The sequence below is a fragment of the Somniosus microcephalus genome, chromosome 1 (genome assembly GCF_052327205.1).
Source record: "Somniosus microcephalus isolate GS21.2 chromosome 1, FLI_Smic_1.0, whole genome shotgun sequence".
In the NCBI taxonomy this organism is placed as follows: Eukaryota; Metazoa; Chordata; class Chondrichthyes; order Squaliformes; family Somniosidae; genus Somniosus; species Somniosus microcephalus.
Genome location: NC_140987.1, coordinates 347,672,049 through 347,698,390, shown reverse-complemented (window position 1 = coordinate 347,698,390; position 26,342 = coordinate 347,672,049). Strand labels below are relative to the sequence as shown.

Below are 26,342 nucleotides of genomic sequence, written 5' to 3'. Positions count from 1 at the left end.
TCCAAATGGCCGGAGGTTGCAGTAATGTCCACTACCACTACGGAGAAAACCATTGAGACTCTGAGAGAGATGTTTGGGCGATTTGGTCTGCCGGAGCAGATCGTAACCGACAATGGAACACAGTTCACATCCCAGGAGATGGAGGAGTTCCTCTAGAGCAATGGAATCCAGCACACGTTCTCCGCGCCTTATCATCCATCCATGAATGGATTGGCGGAGAGATTTGTCAGAACGCTGAAACGCGCGTTGAAAGTGACAAGAAGTGATGCTCCTCTAAAGCAGCGCCTGAATGCTTTCTTGCTGAAATACCGAAACACGCCTCATGCTGCAACTGGAGCATCTCCTGCTTACCTACTCATGAGAAGGCAGCTACGGACACGCCTTGACCTGCTGAGGCCAACGTCCACAGAAGCAGTGGTGCACGCCAATCAGCAGGATCAAGTCAGCAGACGAGCTCAGAGGTCCAAAGAACGACACTTTGTGGTGGGGGGCAAAGTCCTCGCGCGTAACTACACCACCCCGGAGCAGTGGGTCCTGGCTACGGTTATCCAAAAGACGGGCCCCGTATCATACCGAGTCTGCACCGGAGACGACCGAACATGGAGACGGCATGTAGACCAGTTACTGCCAAGACAGTCACCACAGTTAACCCAAGGAAGAGGATCAAGGACCTGCTGGGGGCTCCAGCAGGGACTGGTCGTCCGACCCTGAGACGGTGGCACCATCCACTCTTGTGCCATTGAGGGAGGAAGCCACGCCTGCAGGGTCACGGGAGAGCCAGCCAGAGCCTGCTCCTGAGACTAGGCGTTACCCTCAAAGAGAAAGGCAGCCTCCAGAGCACCTTAGTTACAGTTAGTGCTAACCTGTGTGCATGGGGCAGAATAATCCCCAGGGTTAGCGGAATGTAGAGGCAGTCTACCCTCTCTTCCAAAGTTATAGTCATTTTCAGTTATTCTGTTTTGTGGACATTCTATTTTAAGGGGGAGGAAATATGTTGTGTATTTTGAATGTGTATTAGAATTGTCCCACATGGGATACCGTAGTGGTGATTTGCAATGCACTATGGGAAATGTAGTGCATTGAGTGAAGAAGCACATTGTAAATAAAATGGCCATTAACTAAACTCTCCACCCCGGAGTCCTTCTTAATTGTTATATAGGTAAGGGTATAAAACCCCCTGAGACACAAGGTCCAGCTCTCGCTTGAAGGAATTCAGCAAATCAGCATCCAGCGCATGAGACCGCAGCCTGTTCCAGAGGTCCACTATTCTCCGGGAAAAGAACCACCTCCTGACATCTAACCTAGATCTGGCCTTATACAAATTAATTTTGTGACCCCTGGTCCTCCCTAACCTATTTAATTGAAACAAACTGTCAACTAGAAGACAATCTATTCCCTTCATCATCTTATAAACCTTAATCAGATTCCCCCTAAGTCTATACTTCTTTAAAGTGTAGAATCCCAACTCTTTTAGCCTATCTTGATAACTAAGATGCTCTAAACTGGGAATTAGTGTAGTGGCCCTCCTCTGCACCCTTTCCAAAGCCTCAATATCACCCACCATGTGAGGAGACCAAAACTGGACACTGTATTCCAAGTGCGGCCTGACTAAGGTCTTGTATAAAGACAAGGGCAGCACGGTGGCATAGTGGTTAGCACTGTTGCCTCACAGCGCCAGGGACCCGGGTTCGAATCCAGCCTCGGGCGACTATCTGTGTGGAGTTTGCACATTCTCCCCGTGTTTGCGTGGGTTTACTCCGGGTGCTCCGGTTTCCTCCCACAGTCCAAAGATGTGCGGGTTAGGTTGATTGGCTATGATAAATTGACCCTTAGTGTTGGGGGGATTAAATACGTGGGGTTACGGGGATAGGGTGGGATATGTGTTGGTGCAGGCTCGATGGGCCGAAATGGCCTCTATCTGCACTGTGTGGTTTCTGTGAATAATAAAAAAAAAAATAGTATACCTCGTCTTATACTCAATTGTCCTATGGATACACCCCAACATCCTATTTGCTCTAGCTATCACTTCATGGCATTGCTCATGTACCTTTAAAGATGTATGCACTAGAATGCCCTTCTTTAATGTTTTTCCCTGAAGGGTGTACGAATGTTGAGCATTTGCCCTACCCACATACATAACACTGCACTTAGCTAAGTTATACATCAATTTCCAGTCATGAACCCAGCTTCCCAACACATTAAGATCTGTCTGAAGCAGACAAGCATCATCTACAGACCTAATACTTGCACAGATCTTGGCATCATCTGCAGATCTTGCCCCCAACACCTACATCCAGATCATTAATAAAAATAGGAAAGAGCAACGATCCCAACACCGAACACTGCGGGACACCTCTGGTGACCGGTCTCCAAACAGATTCAAATCCATCTATAATTACTTTTTGCCTACGTCCTGCCAGCCAGTTCTCAATCTAGCTCAATATATTACCATTAATGCCAGAGGCTTCGATCTTATAGAGAAGCCTCTTATGCAGTATCTTATCAAAAGCTTTTGGAAGTCTAAGTAGACAATGTCTACTGGACTTCCCCCATCCATCAACTTTATAACTTCTTCAAAAAATACAATTAGATTGGTAAGACAATTAGACTGATATGCCCCTATGATCTAGTTGAATGTTTTGAGGAAGCTGGCATGTTGGATAGGGGAGTATCTATGGATGTTTTCTATATGGACTTTTAGATGGCATTCAATAATATTCCCCACAACAGATATTTAGAAAAGATGAAAGTGCATGGAATTGGAAGTAACCGTGTGACATGGGTTGGTAATTGGTTCGGAGGTAGGATAAAGAGAACATTCTCTGATTGGCAGCATGTGACAAGTGGTGTTCCCCAGGGATCTGTACTAGGGCCTCAGCTTTTCACTATATTTATTAATGACTTGAATGAAGGAATAGACAGTTGAATATCCAAGTTAGATGACACTAACTTAGAAGGCATGGTAAATTGTGTAGATGAGAGCAGGAGGTTGGAAAGGAATATAGATAGATTCAGTGAGTGGGCAAAACTATAGCAGATGGAGTTCAATGTGGGGAAGTGTGAGGTCATCCACTTCAGATCTGAGAAAAAACAAAATGGAGGGTTAAATTTTCTGTGGTGGTAGTGGGCGCAATCAGTGGCGGGTCGGGTGGGAAGTTGTTTTTTTTGACAGTGGGTCGGGCACTCGCTGTCATCCCGCTCCCACACGCCTTTCCCACAGGTGCATCTGTCAGTGTGGAGCCGACCCGAGCTGCTGCGGCGGGGACCCAATTGAAATCATTTTGACGTACTTTACAGGCATTTAAGAGCCTTTTTCGTTTTTGAATTTCCCTGCATGGCCACGGGATTCACACAGCTCGGGAATCACTTCTGTCAACCTGAGGTGTGAGTTCCGTGGCCATTGCTCCAGCTGATTACTTGACCGCATGGAAAAAAAAACAAAATAAAAACATGTTGATTACATCAGCTAACAGATTGATGCAGATTCTGTTCTACTTGAAAAGCTACTGGTAAATGTTCATTTTTTCCCTTCCAACTGAACAGTAATTGCAGTGAATTGATCTGCCCTATAAAAAAATGACATATCCCATTTAATACATTTTTGTGTTGTTTCCAGTCAGGTTTTTCTCACAGTATACTGTGATTGTCCAGTTACATGTTAAATCATCAACCATAACAATTTCATTCCCATCACTCATTCCACTGGTTCAATTTGCTTTCAGTCCCTGAATATAACTAATGTAATTTTTCAGTTTGAGACCTTAGGGTGAATTTCTGCAGAGGTTCTCTCACTCATCCATTGTTAACTTCAACGAAAGAGCTGCAGAAATCCCAGAAACACCACTTACACTGCTTATCAGGAATTCCGCAGCTCTTCCACTGAACTTGCATAAGATTGCACATCCACCCCTTTACGATTACATTTAAAATCTGCTGAATTTTATGTATTATCTATACACACACACATCTTTTATTTTTACCTGTTATTGAAACAAAAGTCTATGGGTTAGAAATTCATTATAGCCCAGGAATGGGCGGTATCTTTAGAAAAGTTTGAGGATTAACACCAGGCGCTAATGCTTTAGACTGCATGCAAAATTCATTCTCACTGCTCAAAGAATGATTGGGGTGCTAAATCATGCCTTAAAAGCCTAGCTCAGTGGCGTTACACTCAAAAGGTGGACCAATATCGAGTGCAGTCTAATCTCAACTCATCATGGCCACAGGCTTTTCCCAGTACTTAAAGGGGTGGTTCATTGATACTGCAGCACCTTTTTCTCAACATTGCTGGCTGTGTAGCTGCCTTAGCAAGCAGAAGCACAACAAGGAGAAGGAGCCGGAGTACTGAAGCAGCTGTGCTCATGGCAGATCCACATCAGTTGGGTGGTCAAGGTGATTGAATGCTTCAGCAAATGCTACATACCGCCATCTGTACCACAAGCTAACACACTGCCACCACAACCAGTGCTCCCCCACCAACAAGCTCTACCTACCAACATTCACACCCACATCTCACATCTTGCACATAATGACAGCTATTCAACTATGGCAGGCACAAGGGTTATTAATTATTAGAATGAATGTGATATGTGTGATATGTTTATGCATAAATTTAGTAATGAGTTTGCAATATTTTGTGGTCTCATTTCACCTTTGTGCCCAGGAGGACGCTGTGATATGGCATGACACAGGGATGGTATGATGGGCATGTGATGAGCAAAAGGGATTTGGGGTTTAATTCATCCTGGTGTGAGGCTGGAGGTCTGTTTGGAGGAGATGGCAGAGTTCTGTGACCACCACCTTGGTGATGCGGAGCCGTCTAATACGCTGCTCCTGGCTTAATTGAAGGTAGGAGAGGTGCTGTCGGAATACCCTCGGAGGGTAAGGCCTCCTGGTGCGAGCCCTGATGTTCCTCCTCATCCCTCTGTGCATGTATTCCCGTATTTCTGGCTGCCTACGCTCCCTCTGCCATAGATCCTGGAGGGCGAGGTGGCATGCCAGTACAGCCCCCATTAATGTTGCCAAGTGTAGCAATTTCAATCTTTGAACAATAAATGTAGCCACTTTGCACTTGCCAGAAGACTGCTGATAAAAAAGAAGCTTGAAATGACTCATACAAACTCATCCACTGGGTGAAACTGACAACAAACCACTGAAACTAGCCTGCCATGACAGCTGCAAGTGATTAATGCTGATGCCTTTAAATAACGTCGCTGAAGCCGGCTTCCTGCAGCTATGCACCTGCTCTCCCTGTCGCTGTCTGGTCGAGGCGCAAAGATAAGTGGCGACAATGAATTTTCCAGATCGGGCGCCCAGTGAGCGCTGCATGCTGACTGACGTCACAATCTGCCTGGCGTTGAAGTCCCTAGCAGTACCTCATACCGGCGGCTCAACGGGGGGGAGGGGGGGCTGGATTTGCCATGCGCCACTGGATTCACCTCACCCTAGCACTACTGCATCAGTGTCCCATTACCCCTCTCTGCAGGCGCTAACAGGAGGTGCTAACCTACCGAATTTTTCCCCCTATAGATTTGTGACTAAAGCAACATAACTTCCCAATTAATGTACTTTTTAAATTATGTTCTTGATCGTATTTGTAGATGGAGTCATATTACTTAATGATCATTTTATTTAAATATTTCTTTGTCAATCATATATTATTTTTATTATATTATTGTACAGTAAAGATTCAACACCCACTATGTTAGATTGAACTTCAAATTTAATGTGGCCAGGGTCCTTTTAAAGATCCCGGCTTAAAACGCATCTTGAATGATGTCACCAGACCTGCTCCATCTCATTGGGCTGAGTAACGTGTTGGGCGGGCTTAATAGGCTCCATTAAGGTAAGTTCATTTTGTACAGCAGGATGGAGCCAGCGGCGGGGTCACGACCCGCCAAGGTAAGGAAAATTCCGGCCAGAATATTTTCTCAATGGTAAGAGACTTAGGAACTTTGGAGTAACAAAGAGATTTAGGTGTCTAGTGTAGAAGTACAAAAAGTAATCAAAAGGGCTAATGGAATGTTGGCCTTTATCTTAAGTGGGTTGGCATACAAAGGTGAGGAAGATATTCTTCACTTGTACAGAGCCTGGGACAGGCTCCATCTGTAGGACTGTGTTCACTATTGGGCACCACACCTCAGGATGGATATATTGGCCTTGGAGGGGTGCAGCGCAGATTCTCTAGAATGAAACCAAGGCTTAAAAGGGTTAAATTTTGAGGACAGGTTCCATAAACTTGGCTTGTATTCCCTTGAGTATAGAAGATTGAGGGGTGATCTAATTGAGGTGTTTAAGAAGATTAAAGGATTTGATAGGTTAGATAGAGAGAAACGATGTTCTCTAGTGGGGCAATCCAGAACAAAGAGGCAAAATATTAACATTAGAGCTAGGCCATTTAGGAGTGAAATCTGGAAGCACAAAAGGTCATTGAAATCTGTAAGCCTCCATCCTGAAAGTCTCTGGATTTACAAGATTAAAATCTATACATTTTTATTTGGTAAAGGTATCAAGCGATATGGAACAGAAACAGGTAAATAGAGTTGAGGTACAGATCAGCAATGAGTGGCAGAACAGACTCAAGGAGGAAAAAGGCCAGGTTTTAGGGCAATTGAAAGACTGAATGTTGCAACATAACTGAGTCATCTTACTGGAGCAAACAAGTAAAACTATTTGTTTTTGCACAAACCTCAGAACCATAGAATCATACAGCACAGAATGAGGCCATTTGGCCCATCGTGTCTGTGCTGGCTCTTTGATAGTTATCCAATTAGTCCCACAACATTGCTCTTTCCCCATAGCCCTGTAGATTATTCCCCTTCAAGTATTTATCTAATTCCATTTTGAAAGTTATTATTAAATTTGCTTCCACCACCTTTTCAAGCAGTGCATTCCAGATCACAACAACTCACAGTGTAAACATACTTTTCCTCATGTCGCCTCTGGTTCTTTTGACAATTACCTTAAATCTCTGTCCCCTGGTTACTGACTCTTCTGCCACTGGAAACAGTTTCTCCTTATTTACTCTATCGAAACCCTTTTTGATTTTGAACACTACTAGTAAATCTCTCCTTAGCCTTCTCTGCTCTAAGGAGAACAACCCCAGTTTCTCCAGTCTCTCCATGTAACTGAAGTCTTTCATCCTTGGTACCATTCTAGTAAATGTCTTCTGCACCCTCTCTAAGGTCTTGACATCTTTCCTGTGTCTTGTACAGCTAAAATTGGTCTGGACACCCAATCAGATAATTCAGAAGTAGTACAGATGGCTGAGTGTTGCTGAAATGAGCTGCCTTGTCACACCATTGGAAAAGTTAATGTAGAGAAAAGTAAATTTAAGTACTTGGAACATGAAATTTGTACACAGTGAAGGGATGTGAAATGGGCAAAAGGAAATAATTTGAAGATGATTATTACCCATTTATTGTGCACATCTTCATGGTATTTGGCTAGAAGTCAAAATAAATTATTTTAATCTTATGCTATTTGTTGATAATGTTACATTTTGAATTTTATATGTAGGTTTCAGTAAAATATTTTTATTTTGGACTCTATTCTTGGAACCCCAGTATTTGATGCACTGTAGTAGAAATACTGTCAACTGTCCCTCAATTGTCCTGGTTTGAAATTTCGCTTACTGTTGGTCCGTTGATTGCTCTGTCAATTTTCCAACCATAAAAATAGAGTTAAGGAATATGAAGTGGAATTATACAATTATTATAGGCCACCAAACAGTGGAAATAAAGCACAGGGATAGCTCTCCAGACAGTTCAGAGAGATATGTAAGGACAACAGGGCAATAAAATTGTGTGAATTTTAACTATCCCAAGATAGACTTGGATACAGGGAATATATGTGGTCAAAGTGGGATATTATTTTTTGAACGTAGCCAAGAATTCTTCTCAGATCAATTTGTTGCTAGTCCAACAAGGAAAGAACAATTGCTTGGTTTAGTTCTGGAAAGTGAAATAGGGCAAATTACAAATGTGAGAACAGGAAAACAATTGGGAAGTAGCAATAGTTAGGTTCAATGTGAAACTAGAATAGGATAACAAAGGATCAAATGCAATGGTGCTGGACTGGAAAAAGGCAACCTCTCTGAGATAAAAGGGCATCTGGTTCAACTTAACTGGGCAGAAAAGACACAGGGCAACAAATCAAAAGTAATAAGTCTTCAAATATGAGCTAGGTAGAATGGAAAATAAGCAATTCCTACAGTGTGAAAAGTGGGTGCATCAAAGGGACAATTGATGAGAGACTTGAGATTCTGGCACTATTTGCACTAGAGCAGTAAAGGCTATGATGAGATACAATCAAGCTTTATAATAATATGGAGGTGGGATCTATCGAGTGTTGTGCGGTTCAGGTCCATATTAGGGAACTTACCAAATTAGACATCAGGAAGCCACAGATGTACTTTCTTGCATACTGTGATTGCCATGTGATTTCCTGCCTCAAAACTTTATATTTTTGGCATTAATTGGTGCTTGTTTTAAGGCTGCTTTTTGGAAAGCAATAAAAACAGAACATTCTGGAACTACTCAGCAGTTCAGGCAGCATCTGTGAAGAGAGAAACAGAGTTAATGGGCTGGATTTTGCAGCGGTGGGGGGGTGGGTCAGCGGGTGCGATCGGTGGCGGGCCGGGTGGGAAAGTGTTTTTTCTCCCCAGTGGGTTGGGACCCTGCTGTGAACTGGCCGTTACACGCCTTTACCAAATGTCGGGTCTGTCAGTGTTGAGTAGACTCGACATGCAGCGGCAGGGAAGGCAATTAAAATCATTAGTGGCTTGTTTACAGCCACTTAACAATGGTTTTCTCCCAACTTTTTGAATTTGACAGGTCGCCCACCAGTTTCGCGCTGTGCCTAGACCGCGTCTGTGAAGCTGAGGTGGGAGGTCAGAGGTCATTATAGTCATAGTCACAGAGTTATACAGCACAAAAAGAGGCCCTTCGGCCCATCGTGTCCGCGCCGGCCATCAAGCCCTGTCTATTTTAATTCCATTTTCCAGCACTTGGTCCGTAGCCTTGTATGCTATGGCGTTTCAAGTGCTCATCTAAATGCTTCTTGAATGTTGTGAGGATTCCTGCCTCTACCACTCTTTCAGGCAGTGAGTTCCAGATTCCAACCACCCTCTGGGTGAAAAAGTTTTTCCTCAAATCCCCTCTAAACCTCCTGCCCCTTACTGTGAAACTATGCCCCCTGGTTATTGACCCCTCTACTAAGGGAAAAAGTTCCTTTCTATCTACCCTATCTATGCCCCTCATAATTTTGTACACCTCAATCAGGTACCCTCTCAGCCTTCTCTGCTCTAAGGAAAACAACCCCAGCCTGTCCAGTCTCTCTTCATAGCTGAAGCGCTGCAGCCCAGGTAACATCCTGGTGAATCTCCTCTGCACCCCCTCCAATGCAATCACATCCTTCCTACAGTGTGGCGACCAGAACTGCACACAGTATTCCAGCTGTGGCCTAATTAGCGTTTTGTACAGCTCCATCATAACCTCCCTGCTCTTATATTCTATGCCTCAGCTAATGAAGGCAAGTATCCCATATGCCTTTTTATCCGCCTTATCTACCTGTCCTGCTGCCTTCAGGGATCTATGTACATGCACACCAAGGTCCCTCTGATCCTCTGTCCTCCCTAGGGTCCTACCATTCATTGTGTATTCCCTTGCCTTGTTAGACCTCCCAAAATGCATCACCTCACACTTTTCAGGGTTAAATTCCATTTGCCACTGTTCTGCCCATCTAACCAACCCGTCTGTATCGTCCTGTAGCCTGAGGCTTCCCTCCTCGCTATTTACCACCCCACCAATTTTCGTGTCATCTGCGAACTTACTGATAATACCTCCTACATTCATATCTAAATCATTAATGTACACTACAAACAGCAAGGGACCCAGCACCGATCCCTGCGGTACACCACTGGACACAGGCTTCCAGTCACAAAAACAATCTTCGGCCATCACCCTCTGCCTCCTGCCACTAAGCCAATTTTGGATCCAGTGTGCCAAGTTGCCCTGGATCCCATGGGCTTTTACCTTTCTGACCAGTCTCCCATGCGGGACTTTGTCAAAAGCCTTACTGAAGTCCATGTAGACCACATCAACTGCACCACCCTCATCTACACACCCAGTCACCCCCTCAAAAAATTCAATCAAATTGGTCAGACATGATCTCCCCCTGACAAAGCCATGCTGTCTATCCTTGATTAATCCTTGCCTCTCCAAGTGGAGACTAATTCTGTCCCTCAGAATTTTTTCCAATAATTTCCCTACCACTGATTGAATCAGCTGACGAGTTGACAGCTTCAAATGTCAAGTCAAAGCTCCCAGCTGATTGAGAAATGTTCCCTTAACCACTAGCTTCTCTAAACTGCATTTTCACTACAGATTCAAAATGCTGCAAGTCTTTACACAAGTCTCCATCCAGTCTGACCTCATTACCTCGCCCACCATTGACAGATCACTCTGTCATCTCTACTTTACCTACCATCTATTCCATCAGCATGGGTGCCCTTGAAACTCTCTCACCTTGGTCCTCAGAATCCCACAATGATCAGCCCCAACACCAGCATCACCAGGCACACCAGCATCACCAGGCACACAAGCAGCACCAGGCACACCAGCAGCACCAGGCACACCAGCAGCACCAACAACAACACCAACCTTCTCCACAATCAGCTGATGCTGCACAGGACAGAGGGCATCAGAATCCGAGCACATTGCTGCCCGGGAGGCCAGGGATGGCCTCACCATAGCCAGATTTACTTCACTTGACGCTGTGCACCCTGGCTACCACATGATGCGCCAGGTTGGCACCACCCCACACCAACACCATAAAGCATCCCTACAATGCCCAAGCCTTTCCTTTCACATGCATCACCATTGCGGGGGGTACTGTTATGTCTCACCATTCACTGCAACTCACTAAGCCACTTCCAAATGTGCTCACAAATCTGTCCAAAAACACAAAGTGTTCAAAATAACGGTTTCAATGTTTGACAGCACATTAACAGAAACTTTACATGAACATTGCATAAAACACACAAGTGCCTACCCTTGTGTGTTGTTAGTTGGTATGATTGCACTAGGATGAGGGTGAGTGTGAGGGGTGGCTAGTGAGATGGGGATGTGATGATGTAGATAGAGAGGGATGGGTGAAGGTGCAAGGTAAGTTGGTGTGAGTAAGGATGTGCAGGAGTAAGGTAGGGATGGCAGAGTGATGGGGATATGATGAGCGGAACAGCAGGATGATGTTGAGTGTGGCTTTGTACTAACGTTTCGTGATCTACTGAGATCATTGAAACATTTGCAGCACTGCAGCCAGGTCCTCCTGACCACATCCCTGCTTGTGTCCTCCTCTGCAATGTGCAACCAGGCTGTGTTGAGCTCCTAGGGAGGTCTCTTCCGCCCATGTGAAGGGAAGAAGACCATCCCGCGTGCTGTGACTCCCTCCATAAGCATATGGAGGGAGTCACTGGAGAGCCTGGGTGCAGTCCTGCACCTCTGTGCAGTGCTTGTCAGTGTTTGCAGCACCTCAATGCTGCAGAACACTGACAGCACAAACGTCAAAAGAAAGTTGGCCATGGTCCCTTTAAGGAAACCGGCTGATGACATGTCATCAAATTATGTCACCAGACCCGCTTCCGTTAATTGGCCGGGAAACTTGCTGGACAGGCTTAACAAGCCCAATCAAGGTAAATTCATTCTACATAGAAAACATAGAAACATAGAAGATAGGAGCAGCAGTAGGCCATTCGGCCCCTCGAGCCTGCTCCGCCATTCGATGTGATCATGGCTGATCATCCAAACTCAGTACCCCGTACCTGACTTCTCCCCATATCCCTTGATACCTTTAGCTCTAAGAAATATATCTAACTCCTTCTTGAATATATTTAAAGACTTGGCCTCAACTGCCTTCTGTGGTAGAGAATTCCACAGGTTCACCACTCTCTGGGTGAAGAAATTCTTCCTCATCACTGTCCTAAATGGCTTACCCCTTATCCTTAGACTATGACCCCTGGTTCTGGACTCTCCGACCATCGGGAACATTCTACCTGCATCTAGTTTGTCCAGACCTGTCAGAATTTTATAAGTTTCGATGAGATCCCCTCTCATTCTTCTAAACTCCAGCGAGTATAAGCCCAATCGACCCAATCTCTCCTCATACATCATTCCTGCCATCCCAGGGATGAGCCTTGTGAATCTTCGCTGAACTCCTTCCATGGCAAGAACATCCTTCCTCAGATAAGGCGACCAAAACTGCACACAGTACTCAAGGTGTGGTCTCACCAAGGCCCTGTACAACTGCAGCAGGACATCCTTGCTCCTGTACTCAAACCCTCTCGCTATGAAGGCCAACATACCATTTGCCTTCTTTACCGCCTGCTGCACCTGCATGCTTACCTTCAGCGACTGGTGCACAAGGACACCCAGGTCTCGTTGCACTTCCCCTTCTCCCAATCTATTGCCATTCAGATAATAGTCTGCCTTTCTGTTTTTGACACCAAAGTGGATAACCTCGCATTTATCCACGTTATATTGCATCTGCCACGCTTCTGCCCAATCACCCAACCTGTCCAAATCATCCTGGAGTTTCTCGGTATCCTCCTCACAGCACACACGCCCACCCAGCTTTGTGTCGTTTGCAAACTTGGAGATATTACATCTAGTTCCCTTACCTAGCTCATTAATGTATATTGTGAATAGTTGGGCTCCAAGGACCGATCCCTGTGGTACCCCACTAGTCCCTGCCTGCCACTCGGAAATTCCTACTCTCTGCTTTCTGTCCGCCAACCAGTTCTCTATCCAAGTCAATACCTTGCCCCCAATCCCATGTGCCTTAACTTTACACGCTAATCTCTTATGCGGGACCTTATCGAAAGCCTTTTGAAAGTCCAAATACACCACATCTACTGGTTCTCCCTTATCTATTTTCCCAGTTACATCCTCAAAAAATTCCAGTAGATTAGTCAAGCACGATTTACCTTTTGGAAATCCATGTTGACTTTGTCCGATCCTGTCACTGTTTTCCAAGTGCTCAGCTATTACATCCTTTATAATGGACTCTAGCATTTTCCCCACTACTGATGTCAGGCTTACCAGTCTATAATGCCCCGCTTTCTCTCTACCACCCTTTTTGAATAGTGGGGTAACATTAGCTACCCTCCAATCCATGGGTACAGTTCCAGATTCCAGCGAATTTTGGAAGATGATCAGCAATGCATCTACTATTTCTAGGGCCACCTCCGTAAGTACCCTAGGATGTAGATTATCAGGCCCTGGGGATTTATCGGCCTTCAATCCCGTCAATTTCCCTAACACCATTTCCCTACAAATACTGATTTCTTTCAGTTCCTCCCTCTCATCAGACCCTATGTTCTCCAACATCTCTGGGAAGTTATTTGTGTCCTCCTTTGTGAAGACAGAACCAAAATATGCATTTAATTGGTCTGCCATTTCTTTGTTTCCCATTATAACTTCCCCTGCTTCTGAGCGGGATAGAGCCAGCAGCGGGGTTGGGACCCAGCACCGACGTCGCCCACCACGGACCTGCCGATGTTCGTAAAATCCAGCCGAACATTTCAGGTCGATGACCTTTCATCTGAACTGGAAAATTTTAGAGATGTAACAGGTTTTAAGCAAGTACAGAGGCAGGGAATGAGGTGATGGGAGTAAAGAACAAAAGGGAAGGTCTGTGATAGGGTGGAAGGCAGGAGAGATTGAATGATGAAAGGGATGATGGTGCAAGGCAAAAGGGGTGGTAATGGGACAAGTAAAGAAACAAAAGATGGGTCTAGAAGAGGTCTGGACAAAAATGTGCTTTTGAAGTGTAGTCACTTGTAATGTAGGAAACAAGTACAAATGGGTTTATATAGATATGTACGAGCAAATAACAGCTTCAATTTGCACTATCTAAGGAACTGAGAAACATTTCTGTAATTATAAATGCTCCTTACAACATCAACAACAACTTGCATTTACATCATGCCTTTAATATAGTGAAATATCCCAAGACGATTTACAGGAGCGTTATCAAACAAAATTTGACACCAAGCCACATGAGGAGATATTAGGACAGGTGATCAAAAGCTTGGTGAAAGAGTTATAGGGAAAAATTGGGTATCGCCCATTTTGGGGCGCTAATATCGGCCGGGCGCAAAGTTTAGCACCTGGCGCTAATTATTGCCTTCGACTGCAAAATTCGCCTCTATCACCCCTGGAGGTGATTTGAGCGCTAAATCAGGCACTACACACCTCTCTTAAGGCGCAAATGTCATGGAGCGAGTGCTACCGAAGCTCAGGCGATGCCAATTACCATGGATGCCAGACAGACTGGCGCGTCCAGTTCTTAAAGGGGAGGGGCCATCTTGCTGGCCAGCCACTCCCTGCTCATTGCAGCCTTGAATCTCGGCCTGGAGGCACCTCAAAAGCAATTGTGTTGGAAGCACTAATGGATAGGCCCACAGAAAGAGCTCGGCACTTAGGAACCTCAAAAGTGGTGCTGAGGGCCAAAACTCCTTAGGACAGCGTTAAAACCAAAAATTTTGCCGACAAGAAAAGGCAGGAAGCGCCCGCCTTTAAATAACGCTCCCCCAGCCCCTTCCTGACTTGAAAACGTTCCCCTCTACCTGTCGTTCCTTGCGGCAGGCGCTAAGGCAGGGCGCGTGACTCAATATCCTGTCCGGGATGCTACCGGGGCGTTCCACACTTGACTGACGTCACGATCTGTGGGCACAGGAGATCGTGGCGGTAGTGTTCAGCGCCGCCACAAAACGACTGGTCAATTTCGCGAGCGCCGCTAAAATCGCCGCACTCGGGCGCTAAGTTCCTAGCGCCCTGTTAATGCCCCCTGGAAGCACTAACAGGAGGCACTGACCAACCAAATTTTTCCCCCTTAGGCTTTATGGAGCTTCTTGAAGGATAGAGAGGCAGAGAGGTTTGTGGGGGGCGGGTGGAATTCCTAAGCTTCAGCCTAGTTAGCTGAAGGGAAAGAGAAGCACCATTAAATATGGAAAGCAGTGATCTTCTATTTATCTGAGTGCAAACTAATGTCAGCCTCCACTATTTTAAGTTGCTAATTTCAACATGACTGTTTAAGTTCTTTCTTGAGCTGTTACTCGGGGCACAACTATGTACCCAATGGGTCACATGGACCTACTGAGTCATGACAATCCAACCCTTGAGGCCCAGAAACATTTTGCTATTTGCATTTCTATCTTTCATTGGCTGGTATTGTGGGCCTGGGTGCTTGGAAAGGGCTGTTCTTAATGCTAAACCTCATTGATGAATACATTCTAAATCAGAAGACCAAGATCTTTTAGTATCAGCAACCTGAAATACATGAAAATTATTGGGAATGTGGGTTTAAGCTTAATGTAGGACTCCAGAGCTGTAGTAAGTGTAACATGCCTGGGAGGAACAGGTGACTATGGACCTATGGTTCCCAAAGTTCTCCATCACTGGAGTTTTCCTTGTGTCATGGCTGGGTCTGCTGTAGACTAATTATTAGAGATTGATTGCTATGATTAGTCAACAACTCCATTATCATTATATCATGTGACTACCAGGATGGTAGATGGCGAACTAGATGGACCTTAGTCTTTTTTTGTCTAACATTCCTATGTTCTGTGATTTGCACCTATGAAGACAGAAAGCTTGGACACCCCTAATTTAAAGCAAATGTAAATGCCCAAAGTGCTTGTCACAGTGACAATTCGACTAAAGTATTTAAATTACCATTGGCTGTGCTATTTTCAGATAATTGCCAAAGGAAAGGTTTGGAGGTTGAAGAGACATCGTCACTTGTTCTTACACGCACAGCCATCAGCTCAGAGTCTGACATCGGGCGTTATTTAGAGGCTATGATAGAAGAGGGATCTGCCCGTGGTGAGGCACAAGTGTGCAGGAGCCGGGGCGGGGGGAAAGGACACCGTAGGGCAAGGTCGCACACTCGATCTGCTGCAGAGGAGTTAAATGAGGACTTCGATGGGCCAGGCTACAGAAGAAGGCTGATTGGTTTACATATCCAAATGCTTGGTGCACTGGAAATCCTACCAGAAAGCCTGCGCTCAATGTCAAAGAGCATGGAGGAGTCCAGCACCAACCTGCCACAGGGCTTTGCACAGAGCTTGGAGCCCATCCTTTCCAGCATGGAACGGGTAGTCACCTCCATCAGCAGACCTGTGGAAGCCACCATGATGCAGCTTCTGATGGCCGATGTCACAGCTCGCATTGCAGCAGGAACAGCTTCCATCAAATGTCTGAGTGCTGTAGTGGAAGTTCAGACTGCTGCCATCATGGCTCTGGATACCACTGTTCAAAGGGGCTTCCAGGGCTTCACAGCAGTCCATCAATCTGTTCTCCAACACATCAGTAGGCTTACTGAGGCGCCGCCCCAGGAGAGTTGCAATGGCTCCATGGAGCACGAACTGGCTGTCCTCTCTCAGGATGACAGCATTCCTGCTCCCACCCTAGCCACTCCGCCAGTGCCCTTGCTGTTGTCTGTCAGCCAGCCAGCCCAGACTGCTGCAGCCCAGGCCGAGGTGGTATATTCTGAAGCTGGACCCTCTAGGCCCAGAGCTGCTCGAGGTCACCCTCCAAAGCCATCTGCAGTGTCCTCAATTGAAGGTCAGCAGCTTTCCACCACACATGCTGCAGCCACTGGGGTAGCACCTCGTAGGAGCAGCAGAATAGGCAACAGCACACGGAAGACCGGCACTAAGGAAATGCCCAAGTGTGAATAGTTTATTTTTGTATGCATTATGTAATGATTGAATTTATAAAATTGGATTGGAATGTGCATTTTCTTTTTCTGTTGTCGGAAAGAAGATGATGTGATGGTCAGTAATGGGGGAAAAAAGGGAACGTGGGACTGTTGGTGAATGGGAAAGTGGTTGAGATTATTGGTATTGCTCATGAATTATTTCATCACTTAGAGCCCTGACAGAAAGGGCCTGTCTACGTTCTCTCCCTTCCTCTTGCTGTTCCTCCACTTCCTTTTGCAGTTCTGCCTCCTCCACTTCCTCCTCCATTTCCTCCACTTCCTCCTCCTCCTCCACCTTGTGCTCCTGCTTCTCATCATCTCGCCTGATAGGTGGTGGCAAGGGCTGTTCCCTCATAATGGCCAGGTTGTGCAGCATGCAGCATACTCCCACAAATCTTGATACCCTCTCAGCTCAGTACTGCAGGGCTCCTCCAGAGCGTCCAGGCAGCGGAAGCATTGCTTGAGGACACCAATGGCATGCTCTATAATGTTCCTTGTGGCAGCACGGCTCTCATTGTAGGCCTGCTGTGCACATGTGTGTGGGATCTAGACCGGAGTCATGAGCCATGTCAGGAGTAGATAACCCTTGTTGCCCAGTAGCCAGCCTTTGATAGGTCAAATACAGGTGGCACAAAGGACTGCTGCAGAATTAAGGAACTGGGACTGCTGGAGGTTAACAGGCATTCACCTGCTTGATACGCTGCCTGTGGTCGCACACCAGCTCCACATTGAGGGCGTGGAATCCCTTTCGATTCAGGAAAATGACTGAGTTGACATGAGGTGTGTAGTGTATGTACCCGTCTACCTTTAAGGGAACTATTGAATGTAACCGTTCACCTTTAAGAGAACTACTTTAGGTGTGGCACTATTTGTTTGGCTTCTGTATACTGTAATACCGATAGTGACCACACCAGTATATAAGTGTTGTGGCAGGATTGCTGGGGCAGATTCGCCCTGACCTTCGAATAGTAAAGACCTGTTTGTTTGTTACTTCTGAAGTCTGTGTATTATTTAACTGCACAACCCACAGACTTTACAGTGGCGACGAGTCCGATCGTACCCTGCGGCAAGACTACCAAAGCAACGAAGAGCGTCGAAGAGAGGCAACCGCCCTCGTCGTGCTGCTGAAAGAAAACACGAGGCTGCAGCAATAGAAAGGAGGAAGACTTTAGCAACAAAAGCTTCCATCAGCAACAGGCACTGACTACCCTTCTACCACGGTGCGGAGTGAGCCGATCAGCTGGAAACAAGGCGGCCGCGGAGACTGTGAGTAGGGGAAGGTGTAGAGAATATCCGGAGGATAAGGGCTGTGCACTCGACCACGGTCGAGGGGGAACGGAGCCGGTCAGAAAGTCGGGTCCAACGGCGTCGTGAGACAGTCGGACCTCGATCGGCGGGGAAAGCCGGGCAGCGACCGCAGCCACGAAGCGCTGAGACTGGGAGTAGGCGCGGGAAGAGAAACCCAGCTGCAGCCGGGGAGGGAAACACCGGTCTGCGAGAGGGCTGGGAGGCGAACAGGAACCGTGCGGGTGGGAGAGAGAGACAGAGCCGAGCAAGGGGAGAGAGACTGCGCGAGAGCCAGTCCAGCGGCTGAGCTGTTCTCCACCAACGGGGTACCCAGAGCCGGTAGAACCGAACGTGCGGGAGAGGGAGAGACAGAGCCGAGCAAGGGGAGAGAGACTGTGCGAGAGCCAGTCCAGCGGCTGAACTGTTCTCCACCAACGGGGTACCCAGGGCCGGTAGAACCGAACGTGCGGGAGAGAGAGCGACAGAGCCGGGTACGGAGAGAGAGACTGCGCGAGAGCCAGTCCAGCGGCTGAACTGTCCTCCATTAACGGGGTGTACCCAGCGCCAGTAGAGCCGTGCGGGCGGGAGGAAAAGACAGAGCCGAGTAAGGGGAGCTGTGCGAGAGCCAGCCCAGCGGCTGAACCTGTCCGCTGTGGGGAAAGCGTACCCCTTCCACCAGGAAGAAACGCGGGAAGCCGCCATTAGGCGGAGGAGACGACAGAAGCGGGAAACCGCCATTGAAGTGGGCGGGGAGAGAAAGGAAGAGCGGGAAACCGCCATTTTCGCGGGAAAACCGCCATCTTAACTGACATACCGTCATTGAAGTGGGCGGGGAGAGAAGGAAAGAGCGGGAAACCACCGATTTCGCGGGAAAACCGCCATCTTAGAAATAAACAAATAAATAAGAATACTTAAAGAAATACTGGTGCTGCTCCCAAGGGAAGAAAGATGCCTAAGCGAGGGAATATTAACGACTTTAATTCTGAAATAGAAGACTGGGCCACGTACGTGGAACGCATAGAGATCTATTGCGAAGCCAACAAAATAGAGGAAGACGACAAGGCGATAACATTGCTAAACTCGATGGGGGCAAAAACATACGGGCTCTTGAAGCATCTAATAGCACCAGATAAACCAGCGGATCAGACCTTCGAAGAGATTGTGGCTGTGCTGAAGGACCACTTGAACCCCACACCGTTGATGCTGGCTGAACGATTCAAATTCTACGCAAGAACGCAGAGGAAAGACGAAAGCAATGCGGAATACTTGGTCGAACTGCGTAGGCTAGCGAAATACTGCCAGTTCGGAGGGAATCTGACAGAAGCACTGCGGGACAAGTTCGTATGCGGATTGTCCAAAGAAGGGACGCAGAAGCGACTACTGGAAGAGAACGACCTCACACTGGACAGGGCTGTCCTTATAGCTGCATCGCACGAAGCCGCAGCGAAAGGAATGGCGGAAATGCAACTAAAGGCGGCGGCACTCGGGGTGGACCAAATTACTTCAAGCACAACAAAATGCTACCGTTGTGGGAAGAAAACGCATGACCAGAATCAATGCTGGTTTAAGAACCAAGAGTGTAGGAAATGTGGCAAACTGGGTCACATCGCGAAGGTATGCCGGTCAGGGAAGAAGACCAACAATCAAAGGAAGCCACCACAAGAAAAGTACAACAAGGTACACAAGGTGGCTGAGAAGAGTTCAGACGAACAGAATTCAGACTCAGACCCAAACAACCAGGAGCTGGGTAGTCTGAGAATCCACAATGTGGGTAAAGAAACGGATCTACAAACCATCTGGGTCATACTAAAAATAGCTGGAGTCCAAGTAAGGATGGAGCTGGACACTGGATCAGCTCTATCAGTCATCAACCGAAGGGACTACCACCGGCTATTCTCTCACATACCTTTAAGAAATACCAAGTTCATATTACAGACATACACAGGGCATAACGTATACCCCATGGGGAAAATAAGAGTCAAGGTGAGAGATAGGGGTAAAGAACACCCAAGAATGAACTTGTACGTATTACCTGAAGGAGGACCACCACTTCTAGGACGGGAGTGGATTAAGAAAATAGATATGGAATGGCACTACCTAAAAGCCATAATGAGGGAGGACTCGGTGCAAGCTATCAGCTCAGATTCTGAAATGGATGACGATAAGACCAATTCAAATATGGAAGACAAGGCTAAAAGGGACTTGCCGACGATGGGGAAGGAAACGAAGACATGCAGAAGGACTTATGTTACCAAGAAGAATAAAGCTGCAGAGCAGAACTCCAGGTTGACAGAGAATTCTGAGCCTGTTCAAGCAAAGGATTCATCCACGACGGAAGAACACCGAGTTCGGACTCAAACTTATGTCAAAGTACGACAACAATTAGAACAGTTGAGTGACCGTCTCGTACAAGAGATGAAAAATATGGAAAAGTTCTGGGACACCGAATGGGAGAACCTGGAAAGACAACAGAGACAGCTAGCTCAAGCAGAGAGCGACCATAGAGCCATCGTGGCCAAATACCAATCACATTCCCCTGATGCTGTTCAGGAACTAGAATATTTACAGAACGAACCAAAGGAAGAGGAATCTTCAGGAAGCCAGGATTTTATCCCAGTTCATCTCTACGACTCGTTGCAAGCAGAGTGTAACAAGTTGAAAGAACAGTATGAACAGGCCCAGACTACAATCCTGGAAGGGGTTAACTCAGCAACCTCCGAAAAGCTAGTTTTAGTGAAAGCATCTGAACAGCTAAAGGTTGAACATGAGCGAGAATTACAAAGGCTGCAGGAAATGTTTGATGAGCTCCAGGCCAAGACAGACTCATCGGTAGAGATTCCATCCATCGATGAAAAATTAGAGGTGGAAGACATAGCAGAACATGAAATTCAAGATGTCCAAGAACTCATTAAATTATTGAAGGCAACCCAGGACAAATATGAGGTGGCAATGGCCGAGGTTCAACAACTTGAAGAACATATTCAACTAGGAATCCGGGCAGTGGAAGGAAAGGCAACTGGAAGGATCACAGAGACTGTAGGAATGGCCCCTGAACAGGAGTTAGAGAACATCAAGGCGCAACTTCTTCGAGCGCTTAAAACCAAAGTACCGGAGGAAAGGAAGGTGAAAACATTGGAGGGAAAGGTGGATGAAATGGAGAAGACTCTAACCCACAGTGTCCCCGTAGAAGAGTTAACGGCCAGCCAACTCTTACACACGCTGAGGGACAACTCCAAAATGGGAACACGAGTTTCAGGGTTCAAAGGGAAAGAATTTGGAGCTTCCAAAAGTCACGGAGATAGCTGAGGGGGCAACACAGCTTTTACAAGGATGCCAAAAGTACGCTGAATTGCGTCAAGGGGAACAGAAGGGGGTGGAAACAGATACTCCAGTAGAAGGATTAAATAGCCTGACAACGAAATCCCCGATGGAAGGGAAGGTATTGAACTCACAAATGAGGCCAGTAGTGAAGGAATGGCAGACATCCCCGGAAGAGCGGAATGAATATGAATGTTTGAAGAAGTCTTTTCAAGAAAGATGGTTAGGGAAGGAACCACCGTCGGCTAACGTCCAGATGGATAAGAAGGAAGTAGAAGGGCCTCTCACTGGCCTAACTCAGGACGACCCCGAATATTACCATGACCTGTTGAGTGACACTGAATATTACGAGGATCTGGTCTGCTCAGTTTGTGATGAAAACTCCCAAAGTGCTGAAATCCGGATGAAGCACTTAAGGTCTAAGGAACATAGAGAGTTGGTGGCGCTACAGCTGGCAGCCGAGAAAGGAGCTCCGAGAGTGTCAAAAAGGCAGAAAAGAAAAAGAAGAAGCAGAAGATAATAACTGTCTAAAATATTAGCACTTCTACCATCTCAGGCGGGACACTACGAAAGGAACTAAATTAGTTGAAAAACTGGAAAATATCAAGACAGCCAGTTGGTTGTAAAAGTCCGCACTGCTGGTTCAACAGGACGAAAGTTCAAGCTGTTACGTCAAGAAAAAGGCTATGGAGGAGTCACGCTAGCCATGTGAACCGGCTACACCAAAGAGATGTTGTTTGGAACGAGTCAAGATCAGAGACTGAATCTATGAACTGTTTCCGCAGAGACTGAACCTGTGAACTGTTCCCACCAAGATTATATCTGTAAATTGTTTTATATGACATTGACTCCACCGAGATTATATCTGTAATTTGTTTTATAGGAAGTTGAAGATATGTATGTTTAACGGGGACTCTGTAAGTAATAAGCTAAAAAGGGAGGATTGTAGTGTATGTACCCGTCTACCTTTAAGGGAACTATTGAATGTAACCGTTCACCTTTAAGAGAACTACTTTAGGTGTGGCACTATTTGTTTGGCTTCTGTATACTGTAATACCGATAGTGACCACACCAGTATATAAGTGTTGTGGCAGGATTGCTGGGGCAGATTCGCCCTGACCTTCGAATAGTAAAGACCTGTTTGTTTGTTACTTCTGAAGTCTGTGTATTATTTAACTGCACAACCCACAGACTTTACAAGGTGCACGCAAGACAATGCGTGTGCAGTCAATGGCACCCTGCACCATGGGGAAGCCTGCAATCAATGCAAACCCTCGTGCTTGGTCCACCTGCTTGTCTCTGGCAAGAGGGAATGAGATGAAGCTGCCTTTCTGTGTATAAAGAGCCTCGGCGACATTCCTTATGTAGCAGTGCACAGCAAACTGTGAGATATTGCTTATATCTTCAGCAGCAGCCTGGAAGGAGCTCGACACATAAAAGAGCCACGATCACCTTGACAGCCAATGCTGTCCTTGTCCTGCTTTGAAGTTGCAGTTGTGGCTGCAGCAGTTGGTAAATTTCAGTCACGACCTCTTTTGTGAAATGAAGACGTCTCAAGCATTGGTCCTCGCTGAAGTTGAGGTAAGAGAATTGGACCCTCTGAGGATATAGCCTCCTGCTGAGAGCCCTTCTCCCCCTCCTGCTCCTCCCTCTTCTAGCAGCTTGTCCTGCTCTGCGTGGCCTCTCTTCATTCTCCCAGTCATGTTAAATTCCCAGAGAAAACCCTACCAGGCCACCCATCTCTGGAAGCAACTTGTTTCAGCACAACCTTTTAAATGAACAGAAAAGTACTTCAGCACCAGCCAGACCCCTCCCTGTAAACCATTCAAACTTTAGTCAAGTATAGGAAAGCTCCAAAAACATGTACAATTGCACCAGAAGAAATAATCCAGCAACTAATCTGCAAGTAGTTCATGATACCTTTAAATAGCGCTGGTGATGGTCCTTTATTCCGTTTAATGTCACGTTCAGCTGTGCAAGATTAAGACAGCATTGGCTGGAGTGTGCAGTTGGTAAATGGCTTCAAATCAGCATTGCGCACTGTTTCATGTCATGCTCTGCCTACTCTGCATGCTGCCACCGGTCGTTAGGTGCACGTGCAAACCGCTTTACCAACATGGCATTCTGTGCACTTCCGTCTACGCGCGTACCTTGGACCTCATTTTCGAATGTTAGGTGGCTGCATAGTGCTTTAAAAATGGAGGCTACACAGCCTAATTTAGCCCCCTAAATAGCTTAACTATTACGATTATATTCTCCTGCCAGAACTTGAAGTGTTGGGACATAATGGCAATCTATGAAACTTCTTTAATGGCTTCTAGTCATGTTAGGCCCCATCACTATCACTAGTCTTCTTGGCAAAGCTTTTTATGCATCAAACAAGGTGATAACCTTGTTAAACTGTAACTATTCTCACTCACAGTCAATGGGCAGTACATCTAGTCCATGATTTTTGACACATTGAAAAAGATCTTGGATCTGAAGGGTTAAAGTGTCAGTGGTTGTAACATTGTAGACTTACAAGACAAGAGGAAGTTAATTGCAACAAGTCATGTGAACAGTTTCGTTCTGAGCAATTATAGAGTTGCAACAAACCCATGATTTTTTATATTGGGTGTTGACGTAACAAACCATGAACATATTTAAATAGCAGAGTGGACAATGGTTTCTTAAGATCGATGCAACTGAATTATTGACTACTATTGAAAAGAACTGATATTGAATAAATACACTGGGGCAAAGAATGACCTCTGTGTTGAGATCGAACGTTCATTAATACTCCATTGACAAGCAAAGCGGAAGAGGCCAAATTACAGAACTGCGTGAATCAAGTAAGTGCAATTTGCCATTGTTGTTTAAGGTTTTAGTTTTTCTGTACCTTTTTTGGCAAAGATTTCAGATAAGTTGGTATAACAGTAATAAGAAAGACTTTATCAAATTTACTGAGCGTTTCAGCCTGAATAAACTTGTATTTGATATGTTCATTGGGCTGCTTATTTTCAAATAGTGTCAAACAAATCTGTACGACAATTTATATTTTTGTTTAAATCAGCACTTGGGAGGGAATTTTAACCCCCCAGGATGGGCAGGAGAGAAGCGGGGGATGTTAAAATTTCAAAAATCTGAAACCCGACCCCCAACCTGCCTCAAACATGCCCACTTCAGTTTTAACAGAGGTGGGTAGGGGGGTGGGCGACTAACCTGCTCTCGACAGGTGGGTCAGTTATTTAAATATCTTAACGAGACTGCGTGCCTCAAATTTTAGCAGCTATTTAGATTTAACGGCTGCGGGCTGGATTTCCCAGGTCTCGGGAAACCTGGCAGCTGGAGGGAGGCGAGAAATGGCCGGATCCAGGGGGTAAGTGCCTTTCTAGCACTACTTGTGGGCCAGGAGGAGCAGGAATGCTCAACACACCCACCCGCGCCCCCACCCCGGTCTCCCAAGCAAACCTATTAATCTCCCCGCAATCAGCCTCCCTCTCTGCAATGTCTCCTACAGCCCTCCACTATCACTTCAACCCGTGACCCATGACCTCTCCACCGACCTGTGATCTTCCCCCGACTCACGATCTCCCTGACCTGCGATCTCCCCCTGACCCACGATCTCTCGCCCAAGCCACGATTTACCCCCCGACGTGTGATCACCCCTGACCCGTGATCCTCCCGCTGACCCGCGATCTCCTGCCCAATCTGCGATCTCTCGGCCAGACACGTGACCTCCCCCCACGTGACCTTTCCCCCCACGTGACCTTTCCCCCCACGTGACCTTTCCCCCCCACTTAACCTCCCCCCCCACGTGACCTCCCCTCGACCTCTCCTTCCCTTTGTCCTCTCTGCTCCAACACAAGCCTTCCTGTCTAACCTGGTTGGCTGCCGGCCAGGAAACCACTTCGACTACCCCGCCACCTTACCCCCAGCTCCCTCCCCGCTTTCCCATAAATATCAGAGCCTTAATTTCAATTAAAATTTCTAATTAAAATCTCCTTATGTTGACAGTACTGATTACTGGCAATACAGCAATGGGCTAACGTCCAGTACAGAATCATTCACTTGTATGTTTCCCACTTTAGTTTCTCTCTCTCTCAAGTTCTCTGTCCTCCTCTTCATGGCTCTGATCCATGCTGGAGAACGGTTCCACTGCAGGACCTGCTGGAGAATTTAAATAGTTGCACCTCCTCACAGCAATGGCATTCTGGCAAGTTACTTGGCAAAACAAGTGGCCTCCCCTTTAATGGCGTTTCAGGAGCAACTGTCTCAGCTCAATTGGCACTTCCCAATAACAACAACAACTTGCATTAACATAGTAAAAACGTCCCAAGGTGCTTCACAGGAGAGTTATAAAACAAAATATGACACTGAACCACATAAGGAGCTATTAGAACATAAGAAATAGGAGCAGGAGTGAGCATGAGATCATCTCTCATTCTTCTAAACTCTAACGAATATAGGCCTAGTTTACTCAATCTCTCCTCATAGGACAGTCCTCCCATCCCAGGAATCATCTGGTGAACTTTCGTTGCACTCCCTCTATGGCAAGTATATCCTTCCTTAGGTAAGGAGACCAAAACTGTACACAATACTCCAGGTGTGGTTTCACCAGCTCCCTATATAATTGCAGTAAGACGTCTTTACTCTTATACTCAAATCCTCTTGTAATAAAGGCCAACATACCATTTGCTTTCCTAATTGCTTGCTGTACCTGCATGTTAACTTTCAGTGATTCATGTGCAAGGACACCCAGGTCCCGCTGAACACCAACATTTCCCAATCTCTCACCATCTAAAAAATACTCTGCTAGGGCAAAAGACTAAAAGCTTGTTCAAAGAGGTAGGTTTTAAGGAGCATCTTAAAGAAGGAAAGAGAAGTAGAGAGGTGGAAAGGTTTTAGGAGGGAATTCCAGAGCTTAGGGCCTCGGCAGCTGAAGGCACGGCCGCCAATTGTGGAGCGATTAAAATCGAGGATCCGCAAGAGGCAAC

The 26,342-nt window shown here is 46.3% G+C and overlaps 2 protein-coding genes across 4 annotated transcripts in view; both read left to right on the top strand.

Annotated features, from left to right (window-relative positions):
- Positions 1–26,342, top strand: part of LOC147124956 (TLR adapter interacting with SLC15A4 on the lysosome-like) — a 74,679-nt gene that overhangs the window by 30,665 nt on the left and 17,672 nt on the right. Inside the window, exon 1 of one of the 3 annotated variants that reach the window (XM_085995262.1) lies at positions 23,958–24,197. The exons of the other annotated variants lie outside the window; for them this stretch is intronic. The gene's annotated coding sequence lies outside the window, so the exon portion shown is untranslated. Of the gene's footprint in view, positions 1–23,957; positions 24,198–26,342 lie in introns of those variants that run through there. 3 annotated transcript variants of the gene reach the window in all.
- Positions 15,653–17,721, top strand: LOC147124957 (uncharacterized). The gene has a single exon (XM_086006823.1). The coding sequence runs from the start codon at positions 15,860–15,862 to the stop codon at positions 16,739–16,741; it is 882 nt and encodes a 293-aa protein (XP_085862949.1). The 5' UTR covers positions 15,653–15,859; the 3' UTR covers positions 16,742–17,721.